Source organism: Xyrauchen texanus, chromosome 44, assembly GCF_025860055.1.
Source record: "Xyrauchen texanus isolate HMW12.3.18 chromosome 44, RBS_HiC_50CHRs, whole genome shotgun sequence".
Lineage (NCBI taxonomy): Eukaryota > Metazoa > Chordata > Actinopteri > Cypriniformes > Catostomidae > Xyrauchen > Xyrauchen texanus.
The window spans coordinates 29640700-29656363 of record NC_068319.1 but is presented as its reverse complement, the minus strand read 5'-3'; the positions used below and the strand labels follow the sequence as shown (position 1 = coordinate 29656363).

The 15664-nt window shown below is 35.7% G+C and overlaps 1 protein-coding gene across 1 annotated transcript in view; it reads left to right on the top strand.

Moving 5' to 3' along the window:
• Positions 1-15664, top strand: part of musk (muscle, skeletal, receptor tyrosine kinase) — a 65631-nt gene that overhangs the window by 17008 nt on the left and 32959 nt on the right. Inside the window, exons 2-8 of the mRNA XM_052117734.1 lie at positions 828-954; positions 1248-1399; positions 2721-2848; positions 2961-3102; positions 4742-4866; positions 8719-8878; positions 14341-14347. Of these exons, the coding sequence (XP_051973694.1) occupies positions 828-954; positions 1248-1399; positions 2721-2848; positions 2961-3102; positions 4742-4866; positions 8719-8878; positions 14341-14347 (841 nt within the window). The remainder of the gene's footprint in view (positions 1-827; positions 955-1247; positions 1400-2720; positions 2849-2960; positions 3103-4741; positions 4867-8718; positions 8879-14340; positions 14348-15664) is intronic.

Sequence of the window (15664 nt, the reverse complement as noted above, 5' to 3'; positions counted from 1 at the left end):
GTCCGTTTCTTTCTTCTGTGCTAGCTTCTATACTACTACAGCTACTCTGAGAACTTGGGAATGTGATATTGCACATATTGTTGACTTTTGTATGAAAAATGTCTTGCTATGTTCCTCACTTGTAAGTCGCTTTGGATAAAAGCATCTGCTAAATGACTAAATGTACATTATATCAGCAAATGTACAGCATATCTAAATGCTATTGTATTTACAAGGTATTTCAAAAAATACCACTGTATTACTGTGGTACCATGTCCAGAAAATCATTGTAATTCCATGGTACATTTTTGTTAGAGCTATTTGTCCTAGAATGCCTGGTTTGGCACACTGTTCTTTCCATTTTAAACATATTTAATTTCTCTTTGTGACCCTCTTCTGAGGTCAGTTGTCAGTGGTGTGATGAGTAGTGCTCAGAATGTAAATGATCTTGTTGTGAAAAGGTAGTTACACAACAGTTACAATGAATGATTCATAATCATTTATGGGTCAGATGCCAAATAAAAAAAATACAAAATAATAATAATAATAATTCTTGTAAGTCTGTCCACATTTGAACCCTTGTGCTATGTAACATTTTGTGTTCCAGGTCAAAAATGACCGGCCAACTAAGATTGTTTATAAATATCTCATATTTCATTTATTATCACAAGATATTTATTGCATTAGACTTTTTTTATTTTAAATAATTACATAAATTAATAACCACTTGTTTGATCTGAACAAAATTAATAAAGATCTTTGTATACAGTAATTTAACCATTCAGACCTTTCTTTATGAATATATGATGCATTTTAATGAATATAAAACTTTCATATCTCTATTTCAGCACCAAAAATTATAACATTGCTTGAGACAGTGGACACATCTCTGGATCATAATGCTACTTTTATATGTGAGGTTGATTCATACCCTCAAGCTGAAATCACATGGACACAGAATAATTACCCAATACGGTAAGAACTTTCTTAATTTTTTTGGCACTACCCATCACAAATTATATCTCTTTAATATCTCAATTGTTACTCCAATGAGATTAAATTGAGTGCAAATGAACACACAATATTTACAATAGTAGTTTATTACATTTTCAATGGCAGATTTTTACATTTTAAAATTAAGTTCTCCCAATCTTGAATTTGAGCTTATAGCCTTGTGTGCAAGTAGAATTATTTCAGGATATCAATATTTTGTAAATTTCCTAATGTGAAGTACATTAAACATTTACTACACAATTTGGTGATTGCAGGTATTACGATTCTAGATACGTCATACGAGAAAGTGGCCAAATGCTGATCATTCCCAATGTGAAGGGTTCAGATAATGGAGAATATTGCTGCATTGCTAATAACGGGGTTGGAGAAGCAGCCAAGAGCTGTGGTGCTTTACAACTGAAGATGAGTATGTTCTAACACACGTATACTTATAACTCATTTCCAGGGTTTTAACAGTAAGCAGCGTTCTGAAATGTCATGTAAACAAGTACGCAGATTTCCTCACGCAATTTAAGGGATTAAGAGAAAGAGGTTTAACACGCCCACGTTTCTACTGGAAAACGTGTCTTATGTGGCCATGTAAATGCATAAGCGCCGTTCTTAAAGGTTTTTGAAGAGTGCGCATGTGCGTGAACAGACCGGATAACAAAGGCACTTTCTGGTGTCCATTTAAATGTAACACTTACAAGGACACCTGAAAGCAGCTTATTGCGATAAAATAGCGTTTCCGTTTACATGCACTGTATAAATTGTGTACTCTTTGCTCCAGTATACTGTACATGCAGCTTGGTCAGTAAGCAGCTTTCTCCACAGCAATGTAATTTCCCCGCGACGTTTGTGTCAATAACAAACATGGCATCCGAGGATGACTTTGCACTTTTATTCTCTGTTGCTTCTCTTTATGTTCAGATATTCCAGAGTTGTTGCTCTTTTTGTTTCCTTAACTTTGCATTGCGGCCTGCAGTGGTATTGCGGTGCAGTAGTATGGTTACTCTTATTTAAGTAACCATATTACGCTTATTTAAAACTCTGGGATTCCCCCAGTGTATGAGTGCATATTCACGAATGTGAGGGACAATCGATATTTTACATTGGTGTGTATAAATGTGTATAGTTTATATTATAGGTGCTTTTCCTACTGTAATCCCAGAAATGAATTATTTCTGCTGTGTTGACTTGTTGTTGGACTCCATCCTATGACAGTTGTTTTTCAGTATGTTTAAGCACATGTGGCAGTCTTCAATCACCCATCACAACTTATGTGCTTACATGGCCACATTAAGCCACATTCTCAAGGAGAAACCTTGGTGTGTTAAACTGCTTTCTCGTAATCCCTTAAATAAACCGTTTTCTTAACTGACAGCTATCATAATGCACTATAACATTTTTTTTTAAAATGTGAATGTAGCCTGATTTAGTGATGTTTGAAAGCTTGGTTTCTGGCCAGGCACCTCTAAACAATTTATGGCATAAATAAGGCATAAATATGTGATCACATTCATTTTCAAATTCACAACAAACATATTTTGGTAAGTCATACAAGGTTTGTTGCATTAAAAATCGACATTACTCATCAAAGGTTGAATGCATACAGAGTACTTTGTGGTTTATATTTAAACATTACAATCGCTAAACACTGTTTATACCATGCTCTTTGGCGGTTCAGTGAGTTTATGTCTTCTTTTCAGTTTATGTTCAATTTCAGAAAACCTGTGTTACCTTTTCAGAGCCACAAATCAAAAGACATCCTACGAACATGACATTGCTTCTGGAGTCAAAGGCTGTGCTGCCATGTGTAACCTTAGGATATCCTAAACCAGAAATATCCTGGATTAAAAATGATGATTTGATAAAGGTAATTGAAATGTCTTGCTTTACTATTTTACAGTATGTATAATTGAAATAATTTCAATCAAAACTGTATAATTTCTGAATGTGTTATATTTCCTTTTTCATGTGTTTTTCAGGTTAATAATCGTATATCAGTTTTGGAATTTGGTGCCCTAAAAATTAATAACATCAAGAAAGAGGATGCCGGGCAGTATCGCTGTGTGGCCAGAAATAGTTTTGGGGTCGCTTTCTCCAAACCAGTTACCATCGAAGTACAAGGTATATGGTAAAATAGCGACCACAAAACATCATCATTTATTTACTGTTTTGCTAAATAATATTATTTAACATACAGTGAGCCCAAAATCTATTTAACCTAGTTCTATTGCATTAACTATGGACACGGTCTATTAAAATTTGACAACCACAAAGAGTCACAAACAATTTTTGTCTTCATGTTATTGACAGACATTCATACAGAGCCTCTTAAGGGGACAGGGCGGGAAATAGTTTTTATCTGAAGTAGTTGCAATACTTTTACCATGGTTTTACTACAGTAACCATATGTTTACCTTGATATTTGTAGTAAAACCATAGTAATAATACAGAAACCAGTTAAACTAATGTATTTGTAAAGTAAAACCATAATAATCATAAAATGATGATGTTTTCCTGTATTATTACTATGGGTTTACTACAAATATCATAGTTAAAATATGGTTACTGTAGTAAAACCATGGTAAATTTTTATTTTGTATGCAAACTATTGTGAGGAAACGCAAAAAAATATGCGAGGGAATGGAAAACTTATTGTGAGGGCACAAAATACTGTTTAAAAAAAAAATGAAGAAAAAAAACATTCCCGCTCTGTCCTCTAAGGGGCTCCATACAATATATTTTTAAGAGTGAATTCAAGAAATCGTTCACTAAAAAACTGACAAGCTTAAAAAAAAAAAAAAGAAATCATCATAAAAGTAGTCTCGTGTGCTATAATCCAAGACTTGTAAAGGCATATGATAGCTTTGTGTGAAGAAAAGACAGAAATGTACGTTGTTATTCACTTAATAAGTGATAATCTTCTACACTGCTACAGCTTTTCAATTTATTATGGGGTGTCAAAACATGTCACAGAATGATGAATGATGCCAAACATCCTTGTTTCTCATGTGTCTCATAACCAATATCAATCAATGTGCCATACCTGAACATACTTGCAGCAGATGGAATGTTTTTAGTGAATAACAACTTAATATTCCATCTGTCCCTCACACAAAGCTATTGTATAGCCTCAGACTTGGCAAAATGATCACAAAGGAAGTTGACACATTGCTACTGAATGTTCCAGTACCCTGAAATGTGTTTATCTTTTTCTGTGGCACGACTGATAGTGCAATGATGAGTGCCCTCAAGGACATGGGTTCTGGTCTCGGAGGTTGCTTTTTCTTCTAAGATGTAATTTTAGGTTTAGGTTTAGGGTTGGGGTTTGGGGTAGAGTTAATAAAAGATGCATTCGTGTTGACTTTATTATATACGTTTAAACTAAAAATAACTCGCTTTTAGTGCCGCTCTATAGACGTTTCAGCTGGAAACTGGGGGTAGCACAAGCTGATTTCATTTCAGGAAGCACAGGCTGATTTCAGCTGAATAACTTTTAGTGTAATCAGTCTGGACTTGGAATATAGCAGAATGGACTACGTTATAATATTTGTGTGGTGTTTTTATGAGCTTGTCAGTCACTGTTCACCATTCACTTTTTGTGTTTGAAGCAAGAAAAAAAATCGTACAGGTTTGGGACGACATAATGGAACAAATTCATGACAAAATTTGCATTATTGGGTGTCTATCCCTTTAAGTCTCCAAATGCTTCATGTTTCTATTCACAATATTCACATGCATGTATTAAATTTTTTTCCCTTAGCTCCTGCCAAAATACTGAAAGTTCCCAAAGAGAAGAAAGTTCAGATCGGATCAGAAGTTGTGTTAGAGTGTAATGCCACTGGCAACCCAATCCCTTCTATAACCTGGCTTGAAAACGGCAATACGGTAAAAAATTTACTTTTTAAAATACTTCACAAAAACCTTTACCATCTTCCCAGGCCTTCTTTCTTTTTACCTTCTCTTTCTCTTTAAGAATGCGTTGAAAATAAAGAGCACATGATTGTACTATATCTCATCTTCAGTACCGCCGTTCCCTATCCGCATATTACGCAGTCTAATTAGGGCACCAACTCCCTAGGGGACACGTACACATTAATAATTATACTAAGGACATTTAATAGTTGTTAAAATGAAAATAAAAACATTGTAAAAGTTAAAGTATTTTCTGTGTGGTAAAATTGTCCAAATGTTCGTCGGAACATTTAAGATTTTCTGAAAGTCGAACTACCTAAAATTAAAATCATGCATCATTTGTTGTAAATTAGCCTATGTAATTTGTTTATACGTTATTCAAGGACTCACTAGCAGTCACAGAACACAGATGGTCGCCCTTTCGCACCACGCCTCATCAATTTGCACCCCATCAATTTGGCCAGCGGTGGCCCTGCTCATACTGGAACAGAGAGCTGGGCTCAGTACATTCAATTTAAGGGTGTTTCTTCAATTATGGGTACTTTTGGTCCTGTACACTGTAAAGAAAATAAACTCTCTTAAAACACCCTTTTTACACACTCCCACTATTTATTTAATTTGTCTAAAATCAACATCCAACAGTGGATATAGTATAGTACATGCATGACAGGGGCATTCTGTAATTTTTGTCATTTTTTGTTTTCCTTAAAATCATGAACATTTCCATTACAGTGTCATTTACAGCACAGCTCTACTTTGTATTGTGTTTAATTGCATTCTGTGGTGGAAATGACATTTTTGAAATAAAATGAACAATTCCTATGTCTTCCTAAGGCTAATTTCATAGCTAGCATTTTAAGTATCCTAAATACACACAATTAAATAATATATTTCACAATCATTTCACAGTTCCTGCATACTCTGACAAAATTACATTTTGATTGGAAATTACACACAATAAAAATATTCTGTTCACAAGTGATATTTGCTTTGATTTTTCCTCTTTTTAATCACATATCACATGGGTCATATTTAATAACATGCTTCTCACTGACACATTTGTCTCACTGGTAACCAAGTATATTAACTTTATTAGGTTAATTTAAACATTTTTAATAAATAATGTTTATTAATTAACTAAATTATTTATAATTAAATGATTATTAATACAAACTAATACAAAAAATTAAGTTTATATTTTGATAAAAAAATAAATCACAACTTAGATGTATTTAATTTTATAAATAATATAAAATAATAATATGCTAATTATACTTATTATAATAATCTTATTTGTTATCATATATTTTATTTTTATTTTTTAAGATTGAAACTTGGGTTTGGGGCAAGGGGTAAAACAATAAATAATAAATGCATGGACAAAAGTTTCCAGTTGGATTGTGGCCTTCATATTAGAAAGAGAAAAAAAAGTTATTTTAGTTTTTAATAAAAATGTACCGTAAGAGCCTGTAGCAATACCCTTAAATGTCAGACTGCATATCTCAAATGCATTGCCAACACATTGATGGAGGTCTGCATACCGTGAGAGCTTTGGTCTGTGCCACTATTAACAGGATTCAAGCAACAATCATTCCTCATGGCTCTGATCGGACAGCAGCAATACAACATAAGCCACACTGAGATCAAGAGATGAATTCAAACCACCTCTGCACTGTTATCATTACTCAGGATCATTTTTGAATGTTGATTTTGGTTGGATAATACAAAGTGACCCGAAAACTGTTAAGCGGTCTTGTGTGAAGATATTGCCTCAAAAACAAGCACATAAGACTTTAATCAAGGCCAATCCAATATTCAAATTTCGCAGGCTTCTGTCAGGGATAAAGATTAAATCTGAACAAACTGTGCCGCCTTTGTTTTCATTTGGATACCCGTAATAATATTGTTAATACAATCTTTTACAAGATATATGTTGATAAATATAAGGTTGGCTAACCCACTGTATTTGAAGCTGCTATTTTTTGGTGTGATATGTAACAACAGTGTGGGTAGGAGAATGACCTCTCCAGTTGAGGCCATTGAACGTTGCATAAGTGAGTTAAGATTATTTTGTCAATTCAAAGTAAACTTTGATATTAATACCTCAAAGCTATCAGAAATGTACTGAAAGCTACAGAACACCGATTTAAATTTCACACTTAAAGGCATGGATTCAGGAAATTACATTGTAATCATGTCTTTATGTATATAGGTTTCTAATGCAACTCCTTAATAAATGCTTTACAGTGTCCACTTTGCATTAAGGAACCATTTTCATATGTTACTAAAGTTGAAAATGTGTTATTAAGCATTTACAACATGCAAGGTAAAATGGCTCATTACTTGCCAGGTATTGAATGAAAACTGCATAGTAATGATTTATAATGCATTTGTTAATGATTTATTAACCATTAATTAGCTACTTAAATTCCTTAACAATAGCTCAGTAGCTCAGTGGTAAAGACGATGAATACCACCCCTGGAGTATGCTAGTTCGAATCCCAGGCTGTGCTGAGTGACTCCAGCCAGGTCTCCAAAGCAACCAAATTTGCCCGGTCCCTAGGGAGGGTAGAGTCACATGGGGTAACCTCCTCGTGGTCACTATAATGTGGTTCACTCTCGTGGGGTGCGTGGTGAGTTGTGTGTGGATGCCGCGGTGGATGGTGTGAGGCCTCCACATGCGCCATATCTCTGCGGTAACGCTTAACAAGCCACGTGATAAGATGCGCGGGGTTGACGGTCTCAGACACAGAGGCAGCTGAGATTTGTCCTCAGCCACCCACATTGAGGCGAGTCACTACACCAACACAAGGACTTAGAGCACATTGGGAATTGGGCATTCCAAATTGGGAGAAAAAGGGGGGGAAAACAACTTTATTTAGCTGGGTCTCAGGATATTTTAGGACTCATCATTGAGCAGAGGTTTAGTACACTAAATGCCAGGGGTCTTGCCTTGTTCGAGATACAACGATGATAGCTAAACTCTAAAGCTCATCTGTGATCATGGATCACCAGCTGCTTGATATTACTGGATATTGCCAGCTTCAAACACATAACCTTTGACCTCTGCACCACCACCAAAGCTTGTTCTTTGCTTATGATGCAGTTTTTGACTATTCCATTTATTAATACATGAAGTCATTATGAACACAAAATTACAACAGTATTTGAATTTACAACATTTCTATGATTAATGGACAGTTTGAGTGTTCATATTCCCATTCATCATCATGACTAAGAGATGAACTTTGACCTCTGACCACCAGAGCATGTTTGAAAAGCAAGAGATGTTATTAAACCGTTGATTAAAATTACCCTGTGTCATTCTGGCAGGACTTTCAGCTCACTAGTTTCCTTTAGCCGGATAAAGTGTCTTCTAAAATCAGCTACATGAGCACTTTGTCAAATATAGGGCCATAATTGCAGTTTGACATTCCTGCAGGCTCTTATAATGTTCTCATAATCTCAACAAATCACATTAGCACAATAGCAGCAGTCTTTACGCATCCACAGTATAAACATAGGGATTTAATTTAATAGCTGGAATAATCCAATCACTTGCATATAATCCATAAATATTTTTTGTTTCTCTATTCTATTCTATTCTATTCTATTCTATTCTATTCTATTCTTCTTGGCAACCATTAACAAGCTACAGTTGGACTACATTACTTGGCGGAAGAATTATTTATTTTGATTGTTAGAATTAATAAATGTCCTATATTGACGCTGTGCATTATAATGATTTTACCAGGGTTTAGGGATGTTGTTTTCATTTAGCTCCAGATGTCTAGATTTGAGTCTGTATTAATTGATAATTTGTAGATTTCAGGAGCGTCAGTGGAGGAGACACTGGTGGATGAGGTCATAGTGTCTGTTCTCCGTGTGGTGGTGCATAAACCTGCTCTCTACACCTGTCAAGCTACTAACCAGCACAGTGGAGGAGCCAACACCGTTAAAGCCACAGCAAAAATAACTGTTACAGGTGAGTTTATACACTTAAATCTAAAGCTACAGTTAAAGCTATAATATGTTGTCAGAAAGTTAAAATAGTTTGTCTACATTTGTAAACCAGAGTGCTGTTTTTTATTTATTTACTAACCTCAATACAGGTGGAAAAGAACAAGTCTCAGTTGCCTCCGCTTCTGAGACAGTCAATCCGCACATCTTATCACGAGGCTCGTTGTGCATGACACCGAGGAGACTCACAGCATGTGGAGACTCATGCTAATCTCTGTGATCCACGCACAACTTACCAAATGCCCCACTGAGAAAGAGAACCACTAATCGTGACCATGAGGAGGTTAGCCCATGTGACTCCCCTCTCTAGCAACCGGGCCAATTTGGTTGCTTAAGAGACCTGGCTGAATTCGAACTCGCTATTCCAGGGGTGGTAGTCAGCGTTAGTACTCTCTTAGCTACCCAGGCCCTCCAGTGTACTGTTTTACCTGAATACACCATGTAAAGGCTGACATAGAACTGTATAATGCAAGGGTCTTCTTCTAAGGTGTCTGTGGTGGTGCTGTAGGAGGTCCGCAAATTACTGTTTGATCCACCACCAGCACTTGTAATAATCACTCAATGAGAGACAGTACTGCCGCTCTGTTATACGTTATTCAAGGACCCAGTAGTAGTCGCGGAACACAAATGATCGCCTCGTGCTGACACTTTATCCTCGCGCTCACACATCCCTGGCGAGAGAGGAGTATGTTGGCCACTAATCGCAGGGTTGGCGGTTCGATTCCTGGCCGACATGACTCCACATGCCGAAGTGTCCTTGGGCAAGACACTAAACACCAAGTTGCTCCCAATGGCAGGCTTGCACCTTGCATGGCAGCTCTGCCGTCATTGGTGTGTGAGTGTGTGTGTGAATGGGTGACTGAGTCACAGTGTAAAGTGCTTTGAAAACCGCTAAGGATAAAAAAGCGCTATATAAGTGCAGACCATTTTGTCATTTTGTCCTAATTACAATGTTTTCCTCCTACAGAAATTAACTGTAATTTTGAAACGTATGTATAAAATCAATCACTAACATGAGATGAAGACTCCAGGTATAGGCCTATCAGTAACCTTATAAAAGTTATTTTTATCCTGCATGGAAAGTCTGTCTTTCTGTTTGTCTGTCTGTTTATCTGTCTATTTTTTTTTCCTTTTTGGAAGGGGTATGGCACAAAGGTAATAATCATTAAAAAGGATAATTAAAAATAGCACTTCATATCAAAAAGGATGCAGACCTCTGCTATACTTAATTTAATTATTTTTTGAATGGCTTTCCAATGTAAACTTCATGAAATACAGGTCCTTCTCAAAAAATTAGCATATTGTGATAAAGTTCATTATTTTCCATAATGTAATGATAAAAATTAAACTTTAATATATTTTAGATTCATTGCACACCAACTGAAATATTTCAGGTCTTTTATTGTTTTAATACTGATGATTTTGGCATACAGCTCATGAAAACCCAAAATTCCTATCTCAAAAAATTAGCATATCATGAAAAGGGTCTCTAAACGAGCTATTAACCTAATCATCTGAATCAACTAATTAACTCTAAACACCTGCAAAAGATTCCTGAGGCTTTTAAAAACTCCCAGCCTGTTTCATTACTCAAAACCGCAATCATGGGTAAGACTGCCGACCTGACTGCTGTCCAGAAGGCCATCATTGACACCCTCAAGCAAGAGGGTAAGACACAGAAAGAAATTTCTGAACAAATAGGCTGTTCCCAGAGTGCTGTATCAAGGCACCTCAGTGGGAAGTCTGTGGGAAGGAAAAAGTGTGGCAAAAAACGCTGCACAACGAGAAGAGGTGACCGGACCCTGAGGAAGATTGTGGAGAAGGACCGATTCCAGACCTTGGGGGACCTGCGGAAGCAGTGGACTGAGTCTGGAGTAGAAACATCCAGAGCCACTGTGCACAGGCACCAGAAACAGCGGCAGAAGCGCCTGACCTGGGCTACAGAGAAGCAGCACTGGACTGTTGCTCAGTGGTCCAAAGTACTTTTTTCGGATGAAAGCAAATTTTGCATGTCATTCGGAAATCAAGGTGCCAGAGTCTGGAGGAAGACTGGGGAGAAGGAAATCCTGGCCTGAAGTCCAGTGTCAAGTACCCACAGTCAGTGATGGTCTGGGGTGCCATGTCAGCTGCTGGTGTTGGTCCACTGTGTTTTATCAAGGGCAGGGTCAATGCATCTAGCTATCAGGAGATTTTGGAGCACTTCATGCTTCCATCTGCTGAAAAGCTTTATGGAGATGAAGATTTCATTTTTCAGCACGACCTGGCTTCTGCTCACAGTGCCAAAACCACTGGTAAATGGTTTACTGACCATGGTATTACTGTGCTCAATTGGCCTGCCAACTCTCCTGACCTGAACCCCATAGAGAATCTGTGGGATATTGTGAAGAGAAAGTTGAGAGACGCAAGACCCAACACTCTGGATGAGCTTAAGGCCGCTATCGAAGCATCCTGGGCCTCCATAACACCTCAGCAGTGCCACAGGCTGATTGCCTCCATGCCACACCGCATTGAAGCAGTCATTTCTGCAAAAGGATTCCCGACCAAGTGTTGAGTGCATAACTGAACATAATTATTTGAAGGTTGACTTTTTTTTGTATTAAAAACTCTTCTTTTATTGGTCGGATGAAATATGCTAATTTTTTGAGATAGGAATTTTGGGTTTTCATGAGCTGTATGCCAAAATCATCAGTATTAAAACAATAAAAGACCTGAAATATTTCAGTTGGTGTGCAATGAATCTAAAATATATGAAAGTTTAATTTTTATCATTACATTATGGAAAATAATGAACTTTATCACAATATGCTAATTTTTTGAAAAGGACCTGTATGTACATACAATAATATGGTACTATACACTTTTTTATATGCAAAAAAGCAACACTCAATTTTCAGACAATATGTAATGGGGGTCCCTGCTCTGTCTGTCTACATATCAAGGGGTCCTTGGCCTGAAAATGGTTGATGACCCCTGGAATATTGCCTCTCATTATACTGTAACTTGTCAACTGTTATTGCTGCACTGCCAAATGCCTGTTAACGGCTAGCAAGACATGTTGTCTCTCTAGATTGTTGTTTATTGACACTGAATTGAGAATAATATCTTGTGTTTGCAAGAAAAGGAATACAATCTACAGTAAAAAATACCCAGCTTCCACAACATATTTGCATTTAAAATGAATTATAGGCTATTTAATGCATTTCAGATTTTTTAAATGTAAACAATTAAGGGTAACACTATTAATGAATGCTCCCTTTGTAAAGAGTTTATTAAGGGGTTCATTAATGAACAATAAGTCATTTATAAATGCATAATAATTAATTGATATGGTAATAAAATGTTTAGTAAAAGGGTGACTTTCATGCAATTCCTGCCAAATAGTGACATTTTACCATATCCCTTATTCAACATTAATGCCCTATGAAAATGTAACATAATCTAAATGAATGTTGAAAGATTTTGGCAACATTAGAAACCTATGTTCACAAAGTTCAGAATGGTTTAATAGTCATCAGGCTTTATTATATGATACGAATGAGCATGAAGAACTGAGAAGTGTTTTTACAGAGGAGTTAAGGTAACTAGGACATTAAAGTTGGGACACCACTTGGACTAGCACCATTCTTTTGACGTGAAATTAAAAAGAAAAATGACATTACAGTAATGAATATAAACATATAACAGATTGTAGCAAATATAGCAGTCTGCCTTGCGCCTATAAATAAAAGGTAATGCTGGCAAGTGATGTGCTATGCTCTTGCGATGTAACCAGTCATAATATTTTAGCAGAACACAATTTTAAATCCTACTGTTAATAAAAGACCATGAAACTAGCCTTTGTAAACAAACACCGGCTGTGGCCTGCTGTTTTAGCCATATGCTTGTCTAGCTGTTTTGTGAAAATGCTCTGTTAGTTTTAGCAGCTGTGCTTGTAGTGCCAGTATTTCAGTTAGCTTCTCTTGTGTTTATATAGCTGTTTTTTGGCCTGCTTAAAGCCCTGAAATGCATCTCTGGGCAAACATACCCCACATGTCTTTTTGTAGCTCTTTAGTTATGTCAACTGTGTACTCAATACAGTTATGGCACTGAATTTTAATAATATTTGCTTGTGTCTATCAAATGTTTAGTATTTAACAAATATGTCCAGAAATATGCTATGTTTTATTTATGTAGGTATGTACAAAACTGTTGTGCAAAAAGATTGGGCAAAATTAATTAAATTGGCCACAAGAGAATGTTGAATAGGAATTTGAATTGGAATGATATGATTGATTCTGTCTTCAAACTAAAAAGTTAAATAATGTCAGAGTAATCAATGGATACAGAATGGATACAGCACCACAAAATATTCACTACATCAGATAACCTAATAAAAATAAAGTTAACACTTTACATTAACGCTCCTTTTGTTTAGGATTTCTAAAGAGGTTTATTAATTTATCATTAGTTAATCATTAACACATCAAATGCATTATCAGTGGTTTATTTGCAAAATGGTGCTACTCCATGTTGTGTCCCAACTTACCTAGTCATAGTTACAAGTCCTCTGAAAAAAAACTTTTTCATGCTCATTCATTATGTATCATATAATAAAGCCAGATGACTATTAAACCATACTGAACTTTTGTGTACTGGTTTCTGATGTTGGTAAATCCTTAATAAATATGTCATATATGTCCAATTCACATTATGGCACATTTTCATAGGTTACTAATACTGACTAAGTGTTATTAATCATTTATAACATATGAACAAGGCATTGCATGAAAATCTCCCTTTTTATGCATGTTGTTATAACTGCTTTTCAATTATTTATATTACATTTTTAAATAAATTATTAGTCAATAATGAACCCATTTAATCCCTTTTAAGAAGTGAACATCAATGCAAAGTGTTACCAAAATGTATTACATAATAATTATTTAGCCAACGAGAGCATTCTAGGAAATGACTGAAATAAATAACATGAAAATAAGTTTATTAACTTTATTATTAATATAATATATAGTATTATTATTACTTATTATTAGTAAAATATATTAAAATGCTTCCTGCTTCTTGTTGGCTGGCTCATTAAATTCCATTTAAATTTAAACAATTCTCAATTTAATTTGACATGGCACATGGCCCTGTCAATTACAAACTTACTTTTCCTTTAACTGCATTTCTTGGTGTAGTACTGTAGATGCTTGAACCCACTTAGGAGGGGCCATTAAACTTCACTCCTGTTGTATCTCAAGACCCCCCATCTTTTGTTTCTGTCATTAACACACACATTGAGCCAAGCACACCATCACAGAAGTATGGTCAGGCCAACAGAGTGGATGAGTTACTCTTTGTCATTATTAAACAGATATTGTTTGTTCTCTTCTCTGTTCTGGGGTCTGTTCCTGGTGGCGGTCTCTGGATCATGTTACTTTCCAATAGAATGGAGGTAAGAATTTATTTTCATTCTGTGAAGTGGTACTTTAACATACTGGACAACCTCATGTCTGCGGTTACTTATAGAGTCCTAACTGAGTTAATCTCACTAAACCTGTGCTGAAACCATGTCTGGGGTGTATTTCAAGGGAAAAATTATATTTTGCTCATAGAAAATTATGCTTGTTTAATTTGTTGGATTTATTCTGTCATTATTTTCATGACAATAAAAAAAATTAAAAAAATTACACTAATGAGAATCACCACTGAGAATAATGGAAATAACAAAAAATGTGCATCATTGTGAAGAAAATATTACCCAAATGCAGTGGTGTCAATTTCTTTGCACATGATTTTTGGGTTAAATGTGACCAGGACACATTTTCGTGACATTCACTCAGCTCAGATTCAATGCTGCTAGTGAATCACATTAAAATTATTTGCAAGGTCTTTCATTATGACATCATCTTTGGATTTAAATCTCCAAAAATTAAATTGATAGGAAGTTAGTGCGCCAATAAACAAATGAAAGACAGATTTCTACATTCGAGTGCATGACTCAAGTTGGCTACTCAGTTTGAAGTTTTTTTTAAATCTTGGGTGTACGCTTGGGAGAAGTTCTTTCTCTGGAAAGAGCAATACAGATTGAATCAGTATTGATTGAGATGATAAATGTAAACATATACACATGTGCTTGGTAATGCAGTACACTTCTGCCGCCAGAGCCAGACACGCCACACGGTTTAGGTTACACATGAACTTACATAATCCAAGTTATTATCTGACAGTTTAGATTCAGCATCTGGACACAATTAGAGTGAAGTAATTGTGAGAACTGCACTTCATTCTAGTGAAGTGTTCACTGTATACATGAATCAGCCAGCAAACATCATAAGGCATAGATATGGCATGGAAGCCATGAAGGGACATCTTCATTTAAAGTACAAAAGAGGCCAGATCAGTCGAATTCAATGATGAAAGGTGACAAATTCTAAACCCACCCACACATCTCACAAACACAATTTTCAAAGGCAAAAATCACTATTACTATTGCTCAAATCTAGGGTTTGGGATTTGAACGAACCCTTGACTCAACTTTGACTAATAACTTGTCCTTCAGTTATTGCTAGGGAATATGAATATTATCTGATAACATTTGAGGTGTGCTATTTAAATAATCAGAGCTAGAAGGAAATTCACAAGAACATCAATGGCAAAACTGTCTGATGCTAACTTTCTAAACTCCAAGGAAGGAGTTTAAACAAACAAACAAAATTAAACATAAAATACAATAAAATAGGGTAAACGTGTTATTAATGCCCATGTGTAC